The sequence below is a fragment of the Colius striatus genome, chromosome 3 (genome assembly GCF_028858725.1).
Source record: "Colius striatus isolate bColStr4 chromosome 3, bColStr4.1.hap1, whole genome shotgun sequence".
Classification (NCBI taxonomy): domain Eukaryota; kingdom Metazoa; phylum Chordata; class Aves; order Coliiformes; family Coliidae; genus Colius; species Colius striatus.
The window spans coordinates 21350817-21376055 of NC_084761.1; the positions used below are offsets into that span (position 1 = coordinate 21350817).

At 47.4% G+C, this 25239-nt stretch overlaps 1 protein-coding gene across 3 annotated transcripts in view; it reads right to left on the minus strand.

The window, feature by feature from the left end:
- Window positions 1–25226, minus strand: part of CCNI (cyclin I) — a 32487-nt gene extending 7261 nt beyond the window's left edge. Inside the window, exons 1-3 of one of the 3 annotated variants that reach the window (XM_061992485.1) lie at window positions 24836–25221; window positions 19444–19651; window positions 8774–8930 (exon numbers count right to left, since the gene is read on the minus strand). In XM_061992485.1, coding sequence (XP_061848469.1) covers window positions 8774–8887 — 114 coding nt within the window. In that variant the 5' untranslated portion in view covers window positions 8888–8930; window positions 19444–19651; window positions 24836–25221. Of the gene's footprint in view, window positions 1–8773; window positions 8931–19443; window positions 19652–24835 lie in introns of all 3 variants that reach the window. The other 2 variants (XM_061992486.1, XM_061992484.1) reach the window with 2 other exon arrangements.
- Window positions 25227–25239: the final 13 nt, after the last annotated feature.

Consider the following 25239-nt stretch of genomic DNA (forward strand, 5'->3'; position numbering starts at 1 on the left):
GGAAATAAAGCCTCCTGTGGAAAGGGGGGGCCTCGAGCCAGCCTGAATCACCGCTTTATTCTTGCAGTTACTCACCCCATCCCAAGAAATCTGCCCTGGAAAAGACAACTTTCTTTACAGTAACATCAGACCTCACGCAGAAATTTCACTCTAGGCTGGGGAAAGAGGAAGGATGTCTTACACTTGCTTCTCCAGTACTGATGAGGTATTTTCCAGCTTAGCTGCAGGAAGTTTATTGATTTTTTTAACCTTAGAACTATGTAGCTACAGAGCAGTGCCCAGCTTGAACACAACCACACATGCTGCGGGAGCCAGGCGGGTGCTCAGCTGCCTACACACAGAAGAGAGGAGGGAGACAGTTTATGTTTAGAGAGGAAAGGAAAGGTTTCTTTTTCCTTCAAATTATGGCCTCGGTGTATGATAAAAAAAATCCAAACAGCTTCCAGGAGCCCTTTAGCAGTACAGTTACCTGTGAGCTGGGGTAAAGCTGGTACAATTTCAGCTAAAGAAGTTTGGGTTTGGGTTTCTCTTTAACTTTTGGGCCCAAGTCACCATCACTGATCCGTTTGGGGAACAGCTGTATTTCAACCACTCGTACACATCTGTCATTGATGTAAAATCTTTTTCTCTGACTTTCTTCAGAAATATTTACAGCTTGTGTGGAGCCTTTCAGTTCAACCAAGTAAATGTCTGCTCTCACTCCAGTGGGATTATTTGGGGTGATTAGTAAAGATGTGTGCAGAAATGAGAAGTGAAACCAAACCCGTTTCTCTGCTACACTCGGGGTCCTCGTGCTCTTTTGGCTCCCGAGGAGGTGGTTTAAGAGACAGAGACTGAATGAAGTGCTTGGCTGAGCAGTTACTGTGGAGAAGGAAGTCAAGGTTTGTTCAAGTAACCGCAGCTGCTGGGCTGGGATGTAGCTGCCCTCCCTGCAAGAACACAGGGGAAAGGTAGCCAAATTTTAGAAAACAAACACAGCCAACATTGATGCAAAGTAAATCCTGTGGGCTGCAGCTCTCACCAAAGTACCGTGTGCATTGGGCTCAAGGACACGTGTGAAAGCAGGGCGCTGCGGACACACCTGTGATGGCACCAGGACCTCTGTGAGGACCCCAGCTTCACCCCTTCCTGGGTATCTTGCGGTTGGACATCTTCAATCTGTGCTTCGCTGACTTATGCCAAGCTCCACCTTCACCCCACAGGACAAAAGGGCAGGGAAGGTGGCTGGGCTCGAGTCCCAGGGCTGAACTGTAGGCTCTGGGGGCACACAGCCTGTTACTGCTGCTCACAGACACACATCCCACCCAAATGCAGCTCCTCAATTCCCTTAGGAAAAGTCCAACAGTGACAGTGCTGCCATAGCATGGATCTGGTCTGAAGCCCCAGGGCTGTGCAGTCCAAACCTGTCTCTTCCCACTGTCCTAGCAGGGCTGACACCACGATACCACCTCTGCCTGCAAAACCTGCCTCCGGTGCGTTACCAGGTGCTGCCGCAGGGAGAACAAGCTCCTGCCTTGTTCCCTCTCTTGAAGGCCCCACGGTGCAAGGGCATTGGCGGGACAGTGGCTGATCCAGATGGCCCTCAATTCCACTTGACTCTAGCAGAGCTTTTTAAAGAGCACCTACCATTTTTCAGAAGAGAAGAGAAAACTTGTTTTCTCAATTACAAAAAACAATGATTCCTTTTTAGAATTGCTGTGGCAAATTAAGGGTGAAATGTGAACCCCAGCAGGGGCAGGACACCCGCTGCCTGCAACGTGCTGCACTCCTTCTAGAAATACTAGTTCTTTGTACTAGTACAGTATAACAAATGCACCTCACCGTGGCAGAGAGTTTACTAAGTGCTCTGCTAAAATCATCTTTTGGATGGCAAGATAGGGAGTGAGAATGTATCTGGGGAGAAAAATGGGCAAGGCTGTGTCAAACATGGGCTGTCCTTTGAGAGCATACAGCACCGCATAGTGCACCCACACCAGGCAGGACAAGGAGGACTGAGGGCCGAGTGAAGCTCCTTACTGCTTCTTTCATTGTGGCTGTTTTTGAAGGGAAGGAGACAGTCACACACAGACTTACGGCCACAGACAGAGTGGGACAACGTTGTGGACTTAAAAGGTTCAAAGCAGCTGAAAAGATGGGCTTGGAAATGCATGTCTGGGTGGCTCCAACAGGTAAGCTCTGCATGTACCTGCTAAAGCCAAACTAAAACCACCACATTTAACAAAAAAACCTTGACTTTAAAAACCTGCCTCCAGATCTTCCCTCACTGCCCTGGTCCCACAGAGCAGCTTTACTGGTGCAGCCTGCAGGAACAGGGAGCTGTGCCCTCAGTGCTGCACCAGCAGGGCAGTGGCTGCTGCCCCTGTGCTGCATCCTGCCGTGCCACGGCTGCAACCATGGCAGCGGGGCTGCAGCGGGCCTGCTCCTTGCCGGGAGGCAGGGCCCCGCCATGGCACCACTGTGGGATTCTTCCCATCCCCTTCCATTCCCAGTAAACCCCATTCCTGCCAGATCCCTGCAGAAATGGGCATCAGCCTCAGCAGCTTCTGACAGTGTCTGTCCTGGCCTGGCATTGTTTGCCCTGTGTCTGCCAAAGGAAAAGGTGAGGCCTTCACCTAAAAACAGCACGTGTCTTTCCATGCTGCCTCAGTCTTCAGCCTATCCTTGAACCCTCACACTCTGCATGGGCAGTGTGAGGCTGAAAGGCAAAATTGGAGACTCGGGGGTTAGCTTTACATGGCAAAGCCTTAACACAAAGACAAGCAACTGCTCCCTCACACCCTAGTAACAACCGTCCTTCCCATGTGACAAAGACAGGGTGTTTAATCTAAAGCACTGAAAAAACGGTGTATCTAAGCAAGATACAAACCTGAACAAAAAAACCTGCCCCCAGATAGAGCACCATGTTCCTTGAATGTGAAGGAACAACTGCAGAGTGAAGTCACCTCAGCACGTGCACAGCAGAAAGAAGGCTTAAAAATAAAGTCTGGCTTCTTAAGAACTATCTGGGGAACCAAATGAAAGGAGGGGAATCTCCATCTCTTTTCTGAAGTTACATCAATCCTATAAAAAGTTTGTTCTAGTCTCTAGCTGCAAATAAGCACAAGGGCGAGGAGAGAACTACCTCAAACAGGAAGACGTGGGGAATTTAAACCTCCCACCAGCACTAGGAAAGTTTTAAGAGGCCAGCAAAAGGAACGAGGGCTGGTCCCACTGCACCCCAAATCCTGCTGCTACATCCAAGCAGGGCAAGGAGATGCCCCCACAAACATACCAGTCTGTATCCCTCTCCTTGAAGGTGTACCTATGCTGTCCTAGGAATGCAAGTAATAAAAGGCAGTGCTGAAAAATTAATTAAGCAGCAGGGTCACTGCTCCTCAGTTACAGAAAATTAAAAGCAAAACTGATACACTATGATAGCTGAAAGTAAGAAAGTCCCTGCAGGCTGGAAAGGAAAAGTTCCCCATTGGGGCAGAGGTTCTTTCCCACAGACGTTGCCTTCTGCGACTCACCGTGTCTGCATGTGGCCAGCTCTGCTTTCTTGCCACAAAGCCACTGCTGCAGAGCTTCCCCCCGGGCTGGCAGAGCAGGCACTAGCCGAGCGTGACAGCTCTAACTGGAACCCGAGTCCGGCAAGGGCAGGCCCTGCTCACACAGCTGCAGCAGGTCGCTCCCAGACAGACCTATGTCTGCCCTCAGCCCCAAAGGACAATTCATCTCCTCTGGCTGGCACTTCCCTCCTCCCTTTATTTTGGAGGGGAGGCCGGATCAGAGCAAGGCCCGACCAGCAGATGTGGTTGCCCATCCTGGCACTAAACGTTAGCAGACATGACTCCTCACATCAAAAAAGGAACAGTGCTCCCAGCTCTTCCCCATAGTCACCCCCAGGATCCAGCACCCGACTGAGCCGCAGCCCTGCTTGCTGTGTACCATGGTGGGTGCAAAGTCCTACCCTGTTCCCTGCCATCCCCCCTCAGCTGCTGCAGGCCAGGCCGTGCAGGTATTGCAGCTGCCACAGGCCGAGTCGTGCAGGTGCCACAGTGCTTGTCTCCACCCCGGTGCCACATAGGGGTTTGCAGAGGTGCTGCTCAGCTCAGCCACGACAGGAAGGCTGTGGGCAGCTGCACTGAAGGACGAGGGATTTCAGACCCAGGCTGCTGTCTGGGAAACATCCTTCGGAGCAGAGGCAGGACTCTACAAAAGTGCCTGACAGTGTCACTAAGAGTGACAGCGCAGTGCCGCCACAGCCTCAGAATAACTCCTACCGACTGCCCTGTGCATTCACAGCCCTTTGCTCACAACTGCTTCTTGCTGTGCTGCTGTCAGCTCACAACAGACACCCGGGGAACCCAACAGTCTGTCAGATCTGTAAACCTACCAAAGCTATTCCAAAACCACATGTGAGTGACAGACCTCTATCTCCTTTTCCAAGTGGAAGACATGATGCCAACTCCGACCTTTTCAGAGTACAACAGCGTGTGTAAATCCATCGGTTTGGTTTCAGCATCAGCACAAAAAAGCCACCTTGCAGGAACTACAAAGGATGTGTTTGGGACACAAATGGGGATGCAAAGGGACATGGACTTCTCTCTCCTCCTTGTGTAAAGCAGAGTACATCCCATCACCTTACCCCGTTTCTTAGGCATTTTGTCCAAAAGCTGCCTGTAAAGCCTTGGTGATAGCAAGAGGCACACAGAGCTGTTGTTTCCTGTTTACTGACAGCCAAATCACCCTGTTACCATCCCCAACACCTGGACCCTGCTGCATGCTCACTACCTGAGACAGGAGGGCTGGAGGCTGCAACTCAGGCTCCAGAGCAGAAACACCCTACAAATCACCCCTAAGAGCAGTATGTTGAGACTTTTGGAAAATGCAGTCTGAAAAAATTCTAGCTGTGAACTCAAACATGACTCAATTTTATTGCTACCTAATCTAGGAAAAACACCTCACCTGACAATTGTTTTTCTTTAATGTCTGCTGTCCCAGAAAGGGAGGGATATTTTGCTCTTTCCCCTATTTGTCTCTGCCTAATACCGCTGTGGGCTCCTTGGGAAGCAAGCAGGTGACCTCTGTCAGGGCTGGGAAGCTTTTGCAAAGGGCATCTGTACACACAGCAGCCTGACCACTCCTTCCTTGGCTCTTGAGATTGCTCAGTTTGGGCCAGAGTAATCCCCAGCTGATGCCCACTGGGTTGCTCCTCACTTGTAGCAGTTGGGAATTGGAGGTGCTCTCCTGACACCTTTTTTGGCAGGGTTTAGCAGAGCAGCAAAGAGCTGAAGCAGCACAGCCCCTGCCATCCACACGGCAACAGGCAGGAACACTGGGGAGAGAGCCTGCTGCTTGGCAAATCAGAAGGGCTGGAGGCACAAACCACACCGTGTTTTACAAAAGTGGTGAGGCAGTCCCAGATTAGCCCACAGGATAAAACAGGCACCAGGCAGCTGAAAGATCGACCCACGGTGACGTGGTGGAAAAACTGGAAAGAAGCTGAGGTCTCCTGATTTGTCCAGAGGTGAAAAGAACAAATGAGAAGACAGAACAGAGAAATGAGGCAGAAGAGGCAAGAAAGGAGAACTGATAGGAGTGACAACTCTGCTTCTATAAAAAAAATAAAAGCAGAAAGCTTGGCTTACACACTGCTCTGCTGCAAGGCTACTTGGTAACATGCAAAAATCAACCTTTGACCAGTCTTTACTGCTTGATTTCTCAAGCCTTAATCACATGAAAACTTCTAAAATGCTATCTGCCTATTGTATAACCCAAGGCAGGGGAAAGCAGGAAAAAGGCCATATGCAGTCAGAAGCACCAGGAGGGTTCCAGACTCAGCCCACCTATCTTTTTTTCAGGCTGAAAAGGCTTTGTGAGATCTGGTGTTGATACACTGCAAAGAGCTATTTAATAATAGGCCTACACTGAAAGGAGAGAAACTAAAAGAAATAAGACATGTCAGTAGGAAATGGGAGTTTTCAGGAAAAAGGTAAAAAAGAAACTGAAAAAAACACATACATGAAATTACCAGGACCAAAGTCCCCAAAAGAGTCTGTACTAAAACTGTAAAGGTCTTCCTGTTTCCCTAACTACGAGTTTCCTTCTTCCTTTCAAACTTCTCCACTCTGACACATATTTAGAAACTTTAGTTTGTTCCGGTTTTCAACATTAGAACCAAAAATGTCTCCTAAAGTGTAAAAACTCAAAGTTTACTCCTGAAAAACTCTGACAGTGATTATTAGATTTTTGTAGATCCACTCAACGTTTTCTCATGTGCAAAGCAGGTGACTTCATTAGAAGCCTTTCTGTGGTCAGTCAACCTTTGCAGGGAGGAATGGAAAGTTACACATGCCTCGGGCTGCCAAATCTGATACACAGAAGGATGCAGATTTCCAGACTGTCATGGGAAATAAACAACAGTTTCCTACAAGTGAAGTTTTAGGCTACTGCAGCTGTTTTCAGAAAGCAGCAGTAGATGTTAGGGAATGTGACCTTGTTCCAGATACTACAGAAAATACGGTAATTCAATCTGAATGGACGTCAGTGATGGCAACGCTGCCAAAATGAATGCTGCCAAAATGAATGCTGCAGAGGGGAGGAACACGCCACAGTTGAATAAGTCGGGGGTCACAAACTGTAAGAACAGGAGAAATAGGTGACTACAGATGCAGGGTTTTCAGCTGCACAGCGGCATTGCAAGGCAGGATTTTCCCAGAGCAGCCAGCTGTAGTTACGTTCTCTTTTAAATCTGACCTTGGCACATCTTACACACACATACACAGGGCTTTCAGTCCCATGTAATGATTATTTACTACTAGAAAACACTTCATAGTACAGCATTCTAGTAGTTAATGTCTGAATCGACACGTAGGAAAATACAAAGAAAAAAGACAAACAGAGTTTTAGGGGTGTGAGCTCCAGGAGTAGAAACCGGGGGGAACAATCACAGAGGGCCAGGAAATGCCCCTAAAGCATGGAATTGTGATACTGTCAAAGCGCAGGTGAGGAGCAGGCCAGACCTAAGCCTCTGCTGTTGAGCAGACTTTACACTGGCTTTAGCCATCAGGCTGCTTCCATTCTTGATCCTAGTCTTGATTTCACAGCAGGCAACAGATCTACCTCCCAGTTTCACGTCCAGCTGACTGTCAAAAGTCCCCTTCACTTCTCTATTTACCACTGCAGACAACACTTTGTGAGGTGTTGCAAACCTCACCTGCAGTGACATTAAGACCCCTTTGAGGTCCCTGGCAGCAGGACAACTCCTCTCCACCGCAGACGGTTCTGAGGTTAGTCCTTCCGCCACAGCCACGACTCGAGTGAGGCACAGGAGGGGAATCTCATTTCCCAAGGGTGACAACTCAGTCCTGTGAGGGAGAGATTGCCAGGAAGTCTGTCTCACACAGGTGGTGGTGTCTGAGCCACTAGAATCAACTTCACTGGGGAAAAAATGGAAGTGCCTGGTCCCTGTGAAAGCCTCTCACAAGAATCTGGTTTGGATACATGCTCCCATTCCCTAATCTATCTTGTTATACTGTCATCTTATCTCCTTACACCATAATCACTAACCCCAGGACTACTGCCAGCATGGAATAACAGGCCAGTTTACCATAAACAAGGGTCTTAAATTGTACGTGCCCAACAGCCAGCCAAGCTACAACATACTCAACACCTCTGACAACCAGCATAAACATGGATTCACGAAACTAATACTGATCCCCTTAAAAACATATTTGTCCCTACACAATGGCCACAATTTCTCATTTGCCAGACCAAAAAAGCCAAACATCACACTGATCAGCTTTGATAAGAGCTGATGTGCCTGAACATTTTATAAGAATCAGGAACAGCAAGTCTGGATCTGAGCCCATTACTGTGGTTATTTCTGCCCAATTCAGCAACGCAGTACCAGAAACTCTACAACCATTGTCCTCAAGTTCCACGTTTTGTTTTCAACAAAACTTTGTGGGGTTCATAGGCATTTCTGAGTGCATGTGCTAGATAGACACCTCCTCCACAAGGAACACAAAGGCAATTTAGGCAGGGTAAGGTCCCGAGCGACTTGGTCCAACCTCCCAGCCTGGCCCTGCTGTCAAACTCCAGTGGGAGGTTGGACCCCAGACCCCCTGCAGTCCCTTCCACTCTGAATCTTCATCCAGTCTCATGAGAACATTCCTCACTGGAACAGACCAGTGCCTGGCTCTGTTTTTCTCAGCATGAGCCTGCACCCTGCTCCATAAATAGCCCTGTTACAGTCAGCTGGGTTCTTCCTGAAGCAGCTGGTGCCATACCAAGTCAGATCCTCATCTGGGCTCTGCTGACAGAGCTACGGCCCAGCCTGCAGAACTGGGCTGACCGACACTAGGGACGGCTTGGAAGGGGAAGAGATGACCCAGTCAGGGGGAGATCTCAGCTCAGCCAGCCACAACAGTTCATGTCAGAAGACATCATTTCATGTGGAAAGCAACCGGCACTTCAACGCTCTTATCAGTGAACTTAGTCCCAGCTGCTTTTGAGAACTGTTGCATACTCAATGCCCACTAGAGCTGTGTGCTCACTATCGACTTGTAAAATTAAGACAATACGTGTACATGCTCTGACAAGCAATGTGTTCTGTACCCGTGACTGCAGGTACACCTCTCCAATAAAAAAGGAATCCCATATTTCAGAGGCTAATTTCCCAGCAGAAAAGTAGCTTCTCATGCAACTGCTTCAGTTCTCCACATAAAAACAGACTAGAGGATACTCTCATGCCTTTATTAAAACGAATGACGTGAAGAAGAAACGTTACCTGATTGGGCTGAATTTTCGGCACATGTGCTTTCCACATTTGAGCTTCCCTAGAGATTGCCGTCTCCAGGAGGAGAGACAACCTCTGGCTCTCCAGGGGTCCTGAAAACTTCATGGTAACCCTTGGATCCACCTGCCACCCAGCTGGATACAGCTACCTGCAAAACGAAAGAGAGCCTGGTGAAAGACTGAGCTGTGTCTGTTGGCTAAACTGAGCAAAACAAAGCACAAAGGGGACTAAAGCTGCAAGAAACAGAACAGGCTCTTCTGTAATGGAGAGTGACCAGGTACTTAGCAAACCAGCCCAAGGAAACCCAAACCAGTAGTCTGGTCCATGGGTCTGCAACACCTCCATGGGCTGGAGAGTCCTGCCACTTGGAGGTTTTCCACTTCTCTGTTCCGTAGGCGACCAGACAAGACACCTCCTGATTCAGCTGCAACAAAAAAGCAGGGGTGCTTTAGGAAAAAAACTTGAGAAGAGGGAGGAGCTGTATGGCATATAGGAAGGAGACTTCAGTAAAGTTGGTTGTCCTGGCCCAAATCTTGCTGAAGTTAAAACCAGATGACCTGTGACATCGAAGGAAGGTTAGACTGATATTCAACTGCTTCTCAAAATTCCAAGCCATGGGATGGGGTTGGTGCCAGCCTTATCCAAGCACTCTCAGTCACCATGGGAAAGTCTGTGCAACACAGAGGAACGCTTGTTTGAGAATTCAAATGATTTACAAGCTGGAGCCTGAGAAAAAGATCGATGTCTTCCCTCCCTGCACAATATGGTTCTCATAGAAGCTGCAACCTGTTTTATGTGCAATGCAAATGTACCAGGGAGTTCAGGAAGGTTCCTCTCAGGTCTCATCACTCTGAAAATATTTTAGATCCACAGAACTTTAGGGGACATCTCTAATTTTAGATAGGAAATGTTTTTTAAAGGAGGAAAAAAGCAGCAAACCCAGTGACAGCCTTTGCAAAGCATGAATTGACTATAAGCCAGGTAAGTAACACAGAACATTTCTGGAAGGGCTACAGTATTCAGAAACACCCCCTTCCATGGGCAGAAGTGATGGCAAAAGCATGCAATTCAAAGCAAAACAGAGAAAAAGGAGTTCTCCTGGCCTTAGTGCAGCCTCACTCAGCAGTAAAGTTGTAAATTTGAAATCAAAAACAAAGCAGAGGCAAGATTTTTTTTCTTTAAAGACAACAGATTCCACCGTGTGCTTTCAAATGGACATGATGGAAAAGCTCACTCAGACTGTTCTAATGATGCCTAAGACAGTATTTAAGCATTCAGGCAAAACAATTCAGCCCTGAAGGGTAAATCCAAGGGAAAGTTACTTAAACTTTCAACTCCTTCTGTGAGCTCTTGTGAAACCCACAAGAGGTGGATATGGGCCAGCAGGGCTATTTTATGAAGGCCAGTTTGTCAATGCAACAGTTTAGGCTGTACTTGCAGGAAATAAGGCAGCATGTTGAATTAGAGAAAATAAAATCCACAGTGAAAACAATCAGTGTACTATGAACAACAGAGGCAACAGCTCTGAACAAATGAAGATTCAGCGTGCTTTCACAGAGTTAAAGGGACCCGTAGAACAAACATTTGTATGAATTTACAGGAGTTTTTCATGAGCATGATTCATATAAAACCTTCGTGAGGCATAAAACCACCATAAGTCCCACTTACAACCAGGGAGGTTTCAAGTGGCAAACAAACGTCAAGCCTCTTGGTCCCAAACAGAAAGCCCTTTTACATTAGACTTTTATAAAACAAATGCTTCTCCAGGAACAAAGGAGAGGCTCTGCTGCCTTGGCACACCCCTGCACATCGTTTCCAGCCTGTCACTGTAATGACCTGAGGTGACTAGGGCCATATATAGATTTTTTTGGACCCAGGATTCCTGAACTGGCTCAAAATGCTCTGTGATGTGTCTCAAAGTCACTTCCCACCAGCCCCTAAATGGCTAACCAGGTATCACTGTGGCCTGAAAATTCAAAGGATCCTTACTTGACAAGGGAGGCTTTGCCCTGGGAAGGGGTGAAATGAGGTTTCTCTGGCTTGAACTGCAGCTTATTTGTGTGCATTTACTTTTTTTTGCATTTCTTTTTGAAACCTGGGGGTGATCCTGACACTCACACCACTGTAAATGGGGCTGTGGATGGGGCTGAAGGGGAAATAGGGATGCATATTCACAGCCTCCCCTCCAGCTCATTTCCTCAGGGGCTTCATTAGCATCTCATTATCCTCCCATTAGATACTGCTGGTCTCCCTCTGGGCTGGACTGGTTCACCATTTCCAGAGCCACCAGCACTTCCAAAGGAGGGGTGGGACCCTGGGAAATGAGGACAGCAGTGATGAGGGTTGGATGGTTTACAGGGTTTTTTTAATGTATTCATTATTTAACTGAGCCTGCAGATCACCAGTTGCTCTGTACCACGTAATGCTAATTAAGTTACATCCAACAGGGTATTGGCTACAGTCTCTCAGAGCACACCTGAAGAAGACAATGATTAAAGGTGTGCACAGCATGACAGCCTGCAGAAGACGACACACGTGCATGGAGGAACCAGTGAGGCTGGGTCCAGCCCCAAAGTTCAGCCAAGGCTGTGGGGAGGCCAAAGCTGGCACCAAGGGCCAGGACACTGTGAGCTTGTCAGAAAAGAGAAAGAAAGGAAGAAAGAAAGGAAGAAAGAGAAAGAAAGGAAGAAAGAGAAAGAAAGGAAGAAAGAGAAAGAAAGGAAGAAAGGAAGAAGCAGTAGCTCTAATTTAGCCCCACCACGCCCTCTAAGATGAAATATTGTTGGTCTTTTCTTAATTTTGCAGGGAAGAGAGAGCCATTAGCCACCGCTCAAATCACTGGATAACACACATGAAAAACATCAGGTCAAACTGAGCATCCTCAGGTGGCGGGGGGGGGGGGGGGGGGGGGAGGGTTCTGTTGTGACTGATAAATATTCCCAGCCTATTTACAATAGGCCTCTGGGCCCAGAAAAGGTCTTTTAGTTACCTTAATCCCTTTTTAGGTTGTCCCTGTACTGCCTGGGCAAAGCGCCCAGGGGTGTCCATGGAGCACCCTTGAATACCAACAGCCCTGCAAGGGGCATTCTTAGTGAGCAGTGATGGCAACTCTGCTTGCATTGCCAAGGGGAAAAGGAGAGGGGAAAAACCCCTCTGAACTAGAGAGGTAATTCAATGAGGGCTGAGGCACAATAACCTTTATAAGGAGAAAAAGACGCAGAATGACGCGCTTGAAAGTTTCCCTTAGAGCAACAGTGGTGCGCAGACTTTTCCAGGACCAAGAGCAGGCCAGGCAGCTTGCCAGGCACCCCGAGGGCTGAAACGAGTTTGCATCTAAGTTTACATAGCTCTCCATCAGATAAATGCAAGCCATTAAAATAAAAAAAAGCCAGCATGTTCCACATGTACTGAGCACTTCGCAAAACACAGGGGAACCACAGCAGAGTGCTCCCAAAGGGTGGGAAACAGGAAAGCCAGCACAGCTCCCCAAAATCCAGTGCACTGAAGTCAAGTGAAGACCATGAAGTGCCCAGACTCTTCTCTCTGCTCAGACTGAGATGCAAAAACCCAAGCATCACAGAAAAGCAACACCAAGGCTTCCATCAGCAGTGTACTTGTCTGTGTAGCAGGCATACCCGCAGAGAACAGCAGTATTAAGAGGAAGGCTGATTTGCTCCAACCAAAATCTTGCATGCGTTTTCCCGTGACTGAGCCCACAAACTAACTGACCCTACCTGTCTGCTTGTTTCCCTGATTTCAAATTGGGGAAGAAAACTAAACCTAAGGATAAGCTAAACTTTAGCTCCAAGGTGGTGGTGGCTTGTTTTTTTTCCTATGGTCACTTTGAGAGGTTTTACACCACCATTCTAACAGTTCCTAAGCTTCTTAATGTTCACTGGAAGACAAACCAGCTACACAGACACTTCTGAAAAACCAGCCGGAAAGTTAATAAAGGAGAAGTGAGCCAAGTCAAGGCATTGGCTTCCTTTTGACGTCTCCTGTGAGCAAGGTCACAAGCTGCAGGTTGAATCCTGCTCTGAAATTAGAGTCAAAACTCTGGTGTGAGGTTTTCACTTGTGAGAGGCACTAAAAGTCATCTGCTTATCCACTAAAAATACCCCAACTTGGTCCATAAAATGTAACCCATCTCATAAAGATGTCTCTTTTTGATGCAAGTTTATGGCCAACTTTACTTAAAGAGCTACTTTCAGTTTCCCCAGAGGAGTTTTACTCAGCTAAGTGCCGCAGGCTAGGGCTTTCAGACCCAGGTTTGTGTTTGCAGTACCTGGGGCAACTGCCCACCCAGAAACACTTTTTGTTTTTGGGGGGACTGTGCATTTTGCACAAGATACAAAATAATCGATTCTTAAAACTTTTTTTAGGCTTTGTAGTCACTTACATTGAGAATAAAAAGTGCCTCCTGCAGATAAAAGATGCAGTTACAGGAATGTGGTATCCACTGGCAGAACAAGCTCATGATTTTCCCCTGCCTCTAGTTGCTATTCCAACTGTGCCAATAAAAACCTCTTTGGTTTTGGTTGTGGCTTCTTTTGGGTTTGTTTTCTTTTTAAATATAGATCATTTCATAAACAATTAACAAGACTTATAGGACTGGTGACAGCTCGAAAGCTGCTATCTTTATTTTGTGGACAAATCCAGGTGGGTATTCTGGGCACGAGGGGTCATTCCAATGGAGCTTAGCCACCAGACACATTTCTGCAGATCTTGGAAGTATTTGCGGTGCCCAGGGCAGCTAAAGCTGCTTCAGCTTTAGCAAGCAATCATACAATCTTACAGATGACCTGAAAACAGACGTCTCTGGTTGGGGGAGGAAGGCAAAGCAGAAGGAGGAGAGGAAGGAGACTGAATTCCTCTGAGCTCCAGGCAGCCATCTGTGATTTCAAATGATCAAAACATAGTTTGCACTGCTAGAAGAAATCCTCCAACTGCAATCTGTGATTAGAAATTTCAAAGCTGGGGGTGGGGGGGCGGGATGGATGTTAATTTTAGTGTATGGGGCTTTCTCTTAGCTTAACTCTTTCCTCAGCTAATGTCAGTAAAGTAGTCTGGAAATTTATGCCAGACAGGGGTAAATGCCTACAGTGTTGCTTCCATCTGAGAAGAAAAAGGCATGAGGCATAAACTGCTTTTACAATTGTACAGTTCTGTGCCACAGTCCTAAGAGGACAATGTTTCTGTGGTTTCATTGTGGTTTAGAGAGTAAAATTTACTACAAATGCCTCACTACTGGAAATCTTTCTGGAAGATTTTATGTCTTTTCCACTTGCCATGGCATGACGTGATGCAATAGTGATAAGCAGAGGACCAGTGTGGGTTAATATCAACTGGTGTGAGTTGCAGAGAGTAAAGCGTCTTGCAGCCTGGTTAGCAGAAATAGCTGTGAGACAATATATGATCTTTTTGAAGTTAAATGGCTGGGAAAAAGACATTTGGGAATATAGTTTCAGTAATCTAAATAAGTAAGTGTATTTGATGCGAGGAACTGACTCCTATGGCATGAATACAAATAGACAAGGAATTAAGAATGTGTCCCCCACAAGAAATGCATTTGTATCAAACACAAGTATGCCACAGGTACAACATGCCAGAGGTACAACCAGCCAGATGACAGACCTGAACTGGGAAAGAGGGTATTTTCTTCAGGCTGGGAAATGTAGAGGGCCATCAGTTTGTCAGTGTGACTCACCGAGAGCTAACTCCCACAACCTGCCACAAAGGCAGGCCTGTGAGAGATTTTGGCAGCATCCCTCAGGCAGGCTCACGTACATCACACACTCGCCACTTCTTTTCCTCCAACCAGATCTTTTTCCTGGGAGTACAAATAAAGCTGACCTCATTTTAGTGCTGCTTTTCCAAACTGAAGAATTTTTCCAAACACTTTAAAGAAACCTGCCAGTTAAAATCATGAGTCTGTAACTGCAGAAAGAGAAGGCAGAGCAATGTTGTGATGGGAGGAAAGAGAGACTTAAAAGTCTGCTTTGAAACAGAGGAATCCCAAGGCCTACTTAGCAACTATGGAGGAGGAGCAGGAGCCCTTGGGAGAGGGCTGTAACAAGACCAGCAGCAAACAACGGATTCTTCTCACCACCATCTTCTGTCTCTGTTCAGTTCAAAAAAGGCAACCTCATATGAAATTTTTCACAGCACCACAAACACTTTTAGACACGTTGAGCCATGTGGTAGAAAACATAAACATCTTTGGTTCTTCATGATATTCCCTAAGGGTAGCAAAAAATCAAGAAAAGGGGAAATAATTCAGGAGGGAAAAAAAAAGACATTTTAAATAGGAGGGTGCCACAGAGCACTGGTGAGGGTGGTGGTATAAAGCCTTTGTGTGATGGCTGTCACTCAAGGCCTTCCTGCAGGTCTAAGCCTCAGCTGTTTTGTTTTTCTACAGCAGCCATTGCTTTGTAAACTCAATGCCTGCTGCTCAGCCTTTTCCCTCCTGCACCTGGGGACCATAAACCAGGCTAATTGTGAGAAATCTCTGCTGCACTTCATTCCCCAAGTCTCGTGATTGACACCAGGCTTTTGCTATTTAAGAGAAGCTTAAACGACATATTCCAGAGTAGGGACTTCTAAAACACAAGGTAGAAGATGAAGTCCTGACTGAACTTTCAGACAATGTCACCATTCTTCCCTCCTGGCGAGACAGGCATGCTTCCAGACCCGTGCCTGCCCTGCCCCCTTTGCTAATTGCAACGACAGAAGAGGCTTGTGTTTCCTTTTCGTCTCAGCGACCCAAGATGAGTCTGTTCAAGTAATGTTTGCCCAAAAAGGCCTTTGGTCAGCAATGGCTTAAATTTGTGATGCCACAGCTCATGAGTTTGTGATACAGATAAGCCTTTTCCATCACAGCTCCTCTCCCTACACCAAGGCAGCTAGGGGCAACCTATGGAGTAAATTGTGGATAAAAGGTAAAGCCAGAATCTAGCCGTAGGAGACCAGCTCCAGCTGCACAACATATGTGTTAGATGCAAAGAGAAGATGAAACTCAATACACTGTAATGAGTTCTGTTTGAGATTTTTGGTTTATTTGAACCTAAAAATCAAAGGAAAAGTTATTAACTGATGGAGGCTGTTGGCTTGCAAGGACTGAATTAACCAAAAACCCTTGCAAACCAAACCCCATCCACACCATTTGATGAACACTTGCAAAAGAAATGCTTACATTTTGTACTCTTTCAACACTGTGGGCTTATCATCTGGCTGCTGATGCGTGTGCAAGACGCCTCCTGAAGATCTGAACTCCTCACAACCTTTGTTAAAACCAGCCAAGGGACTCAGCTAACATTTCAGATAGGACCAGGCCCTGCAATTGTTGGGTGAGGAATGTGAGCCCTCATTGTGTGCATTGGGGTGTCACAGAGAGAGCAGGCAACCTTTCCTGGGCACACGCCAAAAAGATGGTGTTACCTCCTTGTTTGGAACTGAAGCACAAGACAGGCACAAAGCAACTACAGGTAAGCGGTTGGTGAAATGATGCACAGTATTTTTACACTGTTTCCAACCTAAATGATGGGTTGAAAATCTGCTTGGTAAAGCAAGTTAGAAATCTTGGTAAATCCAAGAAAGCAACGGCTGAGGCTTGTACCAAATTGTCTGTACACTGCTGGGAAAGGACCAAGCACAGCTCCCAAGGGCAACCAACCATGCCTTACACAGCAGTCCCCTGGTTCTGCTTTGGGATCTGCTGGATCTTTTGGGGTCCAGGATCATTGCGAAACATGCAGGAACTCTGAGAAACTTAAGGGTGCTGCTGTTACTTGGTAAGGACAGGGTAAGGCATGCTTGAGGAAGCTCCAGCAGCTTCTAAGGAAGGAGGATGACCAGCTGTCATCCAAGGAGGGTCAAGAACCCTTGTAGACAAGTCAAATGGCAGACCACCAGTAAATATAGATGATGCAGAGGGCTACCATGCAGGGGACTCAGTGTGTGCTGATCCAGTGTAAGCCATCTCAGACATGGTGGTGGCACACTATAGAGCAGTTACCCCAGTAGATGCTGGAGCAGCTTACCCCCTAGAGTAGAGGTTTTGATGCAGGCAGAGCTTTGGATGATGCGCACAGGCCCCAAGCTCTAAGGCCTCTCTCTGAGGCTGGGAGAGGTGGCCCTCTGCTCTGCAAGAGGTATCTTGTTTTGGAGGAGCTCTAGTGTCAAGTGAATGAGTTAAAGCAGGATATAAGCAGGTTGCTCAGCATGAGAAAAGTTTCATGGGAGACAGACAGGATCTTTTCTAGGACTCTGCAACTTGAAGAGCCTCAGCCCCCATCTGCAATAGAGAAGCAGACAGTGTCAATCCCCATCAAGGTAAGTAAAACATCTGGGGACAGGAAAGAGTGGAAGCTGGTGATGTCTGGTGCTAAAAGTAAGGTTCCTGCCCTGCCTAAGGACTTTTAACTACAAAACACAATCACTGTACTTGTTAAAGAGGAGCTAGACATGCCTTAAGCAAAAGATACGGGCCATCTGATCCTAAATCTGGAGAATGTCAAACGACTATGGAGATCTGGGGGTGGCAGTCAAAGGCCTGGGGCACTCCCGAAGCTCTCTTCAGAGTGAGTCAATAGCTGGCCATACCGTGGTTGTTGGCAGCACAGTTTTGTGTTCCATGTCCCCAGGATCTTGCTCGGGGAGCAGTATCTGCTTGGGAAGGCTGAGATCCACCTCACCAAGGTGGGCAAAGGTATCTCTGCAATAAGATGGCTGGCCTCAATCAGATACCATAGGGCAGGGGTAGTTCTAGGGAGCCCTGCAAAAGTGATGGACAGGGCTGATAAGCAAAGGGCCTAGGGTGATATGACAGGAAGGGATCACAAAATTAACAGAAAATTAGGTTTAAGTGGTGTCACTTCTGGTATTTGCATGTAAGCAAGGATGCACCTAGGTGGTATCATTCAGAGAAATCCCCCTAAATCCCTTCTAAGAAATAAGAGTGGTTGAGGTATTTCTCCACAGTATGTGGATGCCTGTGAACACAGTGAGGGGATGAAACATGGTGACAGAGACCAGTGTGCAGTTGGAAGGCTATAGTCTTGCTGGGATTACAGATATGTGGTGCAGTGATTCCTGTGATTTGCAATACTTCACAGTGTTGCAATGGAGGGTCCCAGGCTCTACAGGAAAGGCACACCACAAAGAGGAGGGTGGTGGGGTTTCCTTTGATGTAAGAGAACAGCTGGAGTGCATGGAGATGTGCCCGAGGATAAATGAGGAAACTACTGATGGCTTATGGGTGAGGATTAAAGAGAAACAGATAAGAGTGATACTGTAGTGGGTGGAAGACATGTGGATGAGGCCTTCTATAGACGGCTAGAAGCAGCCTTATGTTTGCAGACCCTGGTTCCTGTGGGGGACTTGCATCACCCTGACATATGCAGGAGGGACGACACAGCAGAGCATAAGCAGTCTAGGACATTCCAGGAATGCACTGTTGATACCTCCTGACCCAAGTGATGAAGAAACTGGAGAGGTGTTCTGGAGGGACCTCACACTTGCCTACAAGGAAGGGCTTGTTGAGGACGTGAAGGTCAAAGGCTACGTTGGCAGCAGTGACTATGAGATAGTGGAGTTCAGGATACTAAGGGCAAGGAGCAAAGTAAGTAGCAAGCTCACAACCCTGAACTTAGGTGAGCAGGCTGTAGATTCTTTCAAGAGCTGCTTGGAAGTATGCATGGGGCAAGGCCCTGAAGGGAAGAGAGTCTCAAATTTCAGTATTCAAGGATCACCTCCTCAAAGCTCAAGAATCCCATCCCAACAAATACCAAGTCGGGCAAAAATATCAGGAGGCCTGTGTGGATAAATAAGGAGATCTTGGCCAAGTTCAAATACAAAAAGTAAGTGTTATAGAGGGTAGAAGCAAGGATGGGTAATGTGGGAGGAATACAGAAACACTGAGCAGCTGGGGATCAGGTTAGGAAAGTCAAAGCCCAGTTGGAATTGTACCTGGTGAGACATGTCAAACCAGAAGTGCACACAAAGAAAAGGAAGGATGGGGAAAATCTGGGTATGCTATTAAAGTAGCGGCTGGATAAGCAGTGAGGTGGATTGAGAACTGGCCAAATGACTGTGTCCAGAGGGTGGTGATCAGTGGCACAAAGTCCAGCTGGAGGTGGTGACTAGAAGTGTTCCCCAGGGGTCAATACCAGCTCCAATCCTGTTCAACATCTTTATTAATGTCCTGGTTTTGGCTGGCACAGTTATTTTCTTCCTAGCAGCTGGTTCAAGGCAATGTTTTGGATTTGTGCTGAAAACAGTGTTGGTGACAGATGTCTGGTTACTGCTGAGTAGTGCTTGCACAGTGTCAAGGCCTTTTCTGCTTCTCACCCTGCCCTGCCAGTGAGCAGCCTAGGGGGAGTGTGGCCAGGACAGCTGACCTGAACTACCCACAGGGCTATTCCAGTCCATAGGGCATCATGTCCCATACAGAAACAGAAAGGAGTTGGCAGGGAGGGATTGATCACTGCCTGGGCATAGGTCAGTGGGTGGTGAGCGATTGCACTAGGCTTCACTTGGTTTTGGCTTTTGTTTTCCTTGGGTTTTATTTCTCTCTTGCTGTTATTTTCCTTTTCATTACAATTATTATATTATTATCGTATTTCATTTTAGTTAGTAAACTGTTCTTAGCTCTTGAGTCTTACCTTTGCCATTTCTCCTCCCCATCCCACTGGGGTGTGGGGGTGAGCAAGCAGCTGCGTGGTGCTTTGTTGCTGTCTGAGGTTAAACCACAACAGTTAATGATCTGAATGAGGAGGTAGTGATGATATACCAGAGGGTCCAGCTGCCATCCAGAAGAACCTCAATATGCTGGAGAAACGGGCTGACAGGAACCTCATGATATATAAATACCTGAAGGAGGATGCCAAGAACACAGAGACAGGCTCTTTGCACTGATGCCCAGGGAGAGGACAAGAGATACAAAATGCAGCATGTTCCCTCTAAACATCAGGTATACTTTACTATGAGAATGACAGAGCATTGGGAGAAGCTGTGTTGTTTCCATACTTTGAGATACTGACATGGTACTGCCATCTAGACATGGTACAGGGCTACTGCCTTGAACAGAGGAGCTGGACAAGATAACCTTCAGAGGCCCCTTTGAGCTTCAATCAGTCTGATCTTGGGGGCTTTAAGCTCAAAGGAGCGCAGTCGTGGGGATCAGTTGTATGCCCAGAGCAGCTCATCAGTTTTTCAGGCTACAAAGATGAAAGCAGAGCAGGAAGGCTTTAAAAAAAGGCAAAGCAAACCTGGCATTATGTAATGTCTCATTGCTAGTCTCTAAAAGCAACAAACGCAGGGTATGATTCACTTCTCCTGTCACCAACACTACCTGCTATAAATCAACAGTAACTTGAAGGAAGTCACTCTGAGGAAAATCAAGCTCATAAAGTGCGAGAGTGAGCAGTAATTTCATAAAATAGGGCCAGAGGCTTTGAAGCTCATAAAAGCTAACTCTACGGGCAAGGGCCAACAGGCATTCAGAATATGAAGCATCGCACACCACCTTTTGAGCAATATAATCCCCTGAAACCAAACAAATACAATGCCTCTGTGGGCAAAAACATGGAAAAAGGATTCAGCGGTAGTTCTTTTTGTCTTTCTGCAGTAGTCAGTCATTAGCATAAATGAACAGCAACAAAACCAAACAAGTTTATACCCAGTTGAACACCCACAGCCAAAACCCATGCAACTATAATGGCTTCATTCCTCGTGACAACAACAAAAGAGAATTCTATCTGAAAGCATAAATGCTCACCGAGGCCAATATTTTACTCTGCAGATTCTGATTGGCTTCGGGGTAAATTATCAGTGATTACAGCTAATATCAGGATACAGTGCGAGGCACTAAAAAGAGGTAATTATGAGGAAATGAGGAATTATGTGCTGTTGAAACAATAGATCAATTATGAAGTACAGCACAGTAGCTGCAGAGCAGCATTCTTAGGCTCTGAGGGTACAGTCTCCTCTTTCTCATCGATTAAAGAGAACCCACAGTTATAAAGCTTAATTATCCTCCAGGATCTTGAGCTTGCTGACTAATTAGCCTCTTGTTGAGACAATACGGAGAAGGATATAACCCCAACTGTCTGCAAAAATAGGATGGCACAGGCACAGCCCTGGCTCTTCCCTACACACTCATCTCTCCTGCCCAACCAGTACAACGGTTACGAAGGCCTTGATAATAGCCCCAGTTCTGGACACCTAAGAACAGTCCTCAACTTGAAAAAAATAAGCCCAGGGAAGGAAACTCCGGTAACTGGAGGTACTGATAAACACAAAACAGTGTCTGAGGCAGTATGTAATGGCAGTCAGCTCTCCTGCTGCTGCTTTCACCAAGCACGTTGTGCCAAGTCCCCCTGTGCTCCTGACTAAATGCAAGCACTGACTGACACAAAGGCAGCGCTTTCATAAATGGAGACTAAGCTGCATTTGATGGTCATGTTATTGCAGCAGCTGCATCCTTAAACTGCATGGCAGCAGTTAGGAAGTTACACTGAAAGATTTACTGTCAAAACTCTTAGCAAGGTAAAGGCTGAAGTTTTTGGGAGCCACTTCTTCTTCAACAGACCACCATATTCAAGAGCTACCTCAGCTAAGAAACAGGATCTTGCTGTAGACAGCAAAATACTGCCAAAAAGGCAAAAAGCCTGTGGCAAATGGGTTCATCCCGCTCCTGCCATCATCCTGGTAAAGAATATGTTTGATGTCTGGGCTGATGAACAAAAGGCAGTATCTGCACTAACATGTTATTCAAGAGTGAGCTTTTTAGATGAGTTTATTGCATAGCAAGTGCATATATCCATCATGGTTATTAAATCGGTGCTGATAAATATTTCCAGCTAGCAAACACACAGGACAGGAACATTTCAGACCATGTCTGCTTCATACTAAGGTGGGAGGCACCTGAAATTTTCCTTCCATCTGAATAACTTCCCTTTGTTTTGGGGTTTTTTTTTGGCATTTTAATATATCTGTTATTGTGCTGAGCTCTCAAAGGAGCTACTTCTCACTTCACTTAGTGAACCAGAATGCTCCTTGAAATCCACCTCCTCAGTGGCCAGCCAGGATTTCCTGCAGCTTCACAGGAGTGACCCGGTGACAAGGACCCAGGTTTGTACCTTCTCTAGCCTCACTGAAAGTCATGGGATCAAGGGAGAAGAGCCACATCTCGTTCCTGAGCAAGTGATCTCCAGACACCCACTTTACATCTTGCTGGGGAGGACCTTCAGATCCACAACTGTTTTATTCAATCCAGAGACAGAGGTTGTTTTCACTTACATTTTGGTCCCTGCATGGGCAAGAGCCCTAAGGCTCATCATCTGGCAGGTAAAATACAATGGCTGGTCCTCCTGAAGCCACTGTTTCTGCCCAGCCTTTTAAAAATCTATCTCTAGCAGTGTGAAATAAACTGCACACTGTGTCTCTATCCATTCTCTCACTCAGTTCAGATGGGTCACGCCAATGTAAATTACAGCTGCGCCAAATTTATTTCCTACAGTGTGCCACAAAGATTATACCTGTGAATATATGTGCTCCCAAAAGGCCAGTTTAGTGTGAGGTCAAGATTAATTACTGCTTTAACCAGAGCATTGCTCTGGGTATACAAAGCAAAGCATCTTTCATAGAGGCTCTGGGGGAAGGCATGCTCAGCCACAAACACAGCTCATGTTCTCATTTCTGTTGCGTGCCTGAGGTACGCTAAGAAGCAGCTGAGCACTGAAAAGGTGAGAAGAGAAAATGTGAAAGACTTTAATTACAGAGAAGACGCTCCAAGCTGTTAAAAGCTAAACACTTGGGTCCACCTACTGACTTCAACTTTATCCTGGGGCAATGACACAAGCTAATGCAGCCATGCTGAACAGCCTCACGTTTGGACTTAAGTAAATTTCAACTGATAAATATTACTATAGCAAATAATACAAAAATAGGAAAATAACATGTTTTAGAAAGTAATAGTTGATTGCATCAAAGTATTAATACAAGATGGCAGACAGACGGTTCTGGATACAGCACTGCCCTGGAAAACACAGGTCTCAACACCTGACTTCTCCATTTGCTCAGACAAAGTCATCCCAAGGTCCCTAGGAGGCAGGAATAAGGACCCCAGAGCTATGATTGTGTCCCTAAAACAATACCTAAATCAACCCAGGCTCACCTTTATGAGCTGGTTGTGCAGAAGACTCCAGAAGGAAGGCTGCACAGCCAGCTTAAATAAGCCACACAGCTGGCCCCGACCTGCACTTCAATAGTCCCTTGAGGGGATAATCAGCAAAAAGCAGGGCATGTGGCAGGGCCAACAAGGGAGTCTCTTTGCCCTGCAGGGCTGAGGCTGGTCTCTGAGCAGCCCACATCCAAACTCCAGGCAGCGCTGAGGCACGTCATTGCCCTCGGCTCCATCCAGGCATGGCTGCCTACGGCAAGACCAGAGCAGGAACAACCCTGCATGAGCCCTCACCAACACCAGCTGCAGCTCTGTGACACCCCAAACACGAAAAAGGGGAAAAGGCCAGCCCCAGCTGGTATCCACTGAGCATGACCTTTTGTGGAGAGGGTCCTACCAGAGAAAGGCTTTTATCATGCAACGGCAGAAGCGGTCCTGGAGTATTTCTAAATAAGAACCCTGAGCAAAGAAAGCACAGGACTAGGTAAGAATACAGACGCACATAGTAAAAGGAGAGTCTAAGATCATTTTTGCCATACCAAAGCATACAAAAGCTCTAAATAGGGGTAAAGGATAATTAGAAGAGCATATATATACCTCATGTGAAAGTTAAATTCCTGATGGGATGAAGCCAAAAGATCAGCTTCCCACATCCCACGCCAAGGTCTGTGCAAGCATAGATGAGAGCAAGCCACCCCCTAGCTTTACAAGCAAACTTAACTACTTCAAAAACAAACCTGAATCACTTGCAGGGATAGAAAAAATCAAACCCTCTAGACAAGGAAAAGATGCCATGATTTTCTTTTGGAGATATAAACTCATACCTAGCCCCATCTTGCAAAACCTGGGCTCTGCATGCACAAGCATACGCATCTCTCAGCTTTAAATCAGGGAGAGGTCAGCTCCAGTTGGGGAGTGGTCCCAGGGCAGAGGGGGCCACAGTAACATCTGCCACCATTGCAGGGAAAAGGTGAGATATATTCCAGAAAAGAGAGCTTCACAACCACATCTGTTTTGCTCAATTTAAATATTTAGTTAAGAAACAAGTCTCATCCTTCTAAGTGTAAGAGGGGCTGTGTCATGTACAGGCTGTTGCAGCACACCATGGGAAGAATGCTCTGGGAGCACACAAAGGCTGATGCTGAAAAGCACTGTTAAATTCAGGCTCAAAATAGCCTGCCTTCAAACACCCTTATTTTTAAAAGCTAGCAAATGTGGTATTGCTGCTTTTTCCCTCTTTTGCACGGTCACAGAATTTTCTGTGTTTGATGGACCAAGTTTTCAGAAGGATTTTTTCAAGTCTGCTTTCTACCACCACCATGAAATACTGGATAGTAACCCCACTCCTTTGGAGATCGATTTATGGAACCATAAGGACGCTTTTCCTTCAAAGAAACTTCTTCCATTGCGGACAGGAGGGCAGAGCCTCCCCATCTCTGCAAATGAAGTACAACAAGACAAGAGAACAAACCCCAACTGCCTGCGCCGTGAAGAACCATGGGACCCAGCGCCGTGACAGGATGTCACACGGGGCACGGATGCGCTGCTCGGCCCCCCTGTCCGGGCTGGCACACACCTGCTGGCACGGCACACCAAGGGGCTGCACACACACGGCTCTGCCCGCCCGGCGCACTGGGCACACACACACACAATGCACGGCTCGCGGGATGCGCGGCGCCGCTTTGCACACGCGTAACACACCGATGCCGCGCGCGCATCGTTACACACAACGGGACACTGCACACACGCACTCCACACCCGCGAGGGGCACTGCCCGCGCACCCCCCGGTGCCTCGCACACCCGATCCTGTCGCGGGGACCTCCACGACCCTCATCCCCGGCTCCCGAGCCGTTCCCGCCCCACGACTCACCTCCCCTGCGCGGCGGCGGGGTGCCCGGCGGGGCCCGGCCATCAGCACCCCATGGCGGGGTGAGGGCGGCGGGGCTCCTCCGCGGCGCTTCAGCACCGTGCGGGCCCCATGTCCGGGGCGGCGGCGGCGGCGGCGGCCGGCGGGCTCATGTCGCCATGGCGGGGCCGGTGCGGGGCCGCGGCGACGGGAGGTGAGGAAGGCGGGCCGCCGCCGCCGCCGCCGCACGGGGGGGGAGGGAGGGGAGGGGGGGATTAAAATAAAATAAAATAAAAATGAAAAGGGAGGGGGGGGGGAGCGAGAGGCAGCCCGCAGCCAGCCGCTTCCCGGGGGGAGCAGGGGAGGGAAAGAAGCGCCGGCGGCGCCGCCTCCCCTCAGCCCATCCCCGCCTCCGTGCGGGCGGGGCG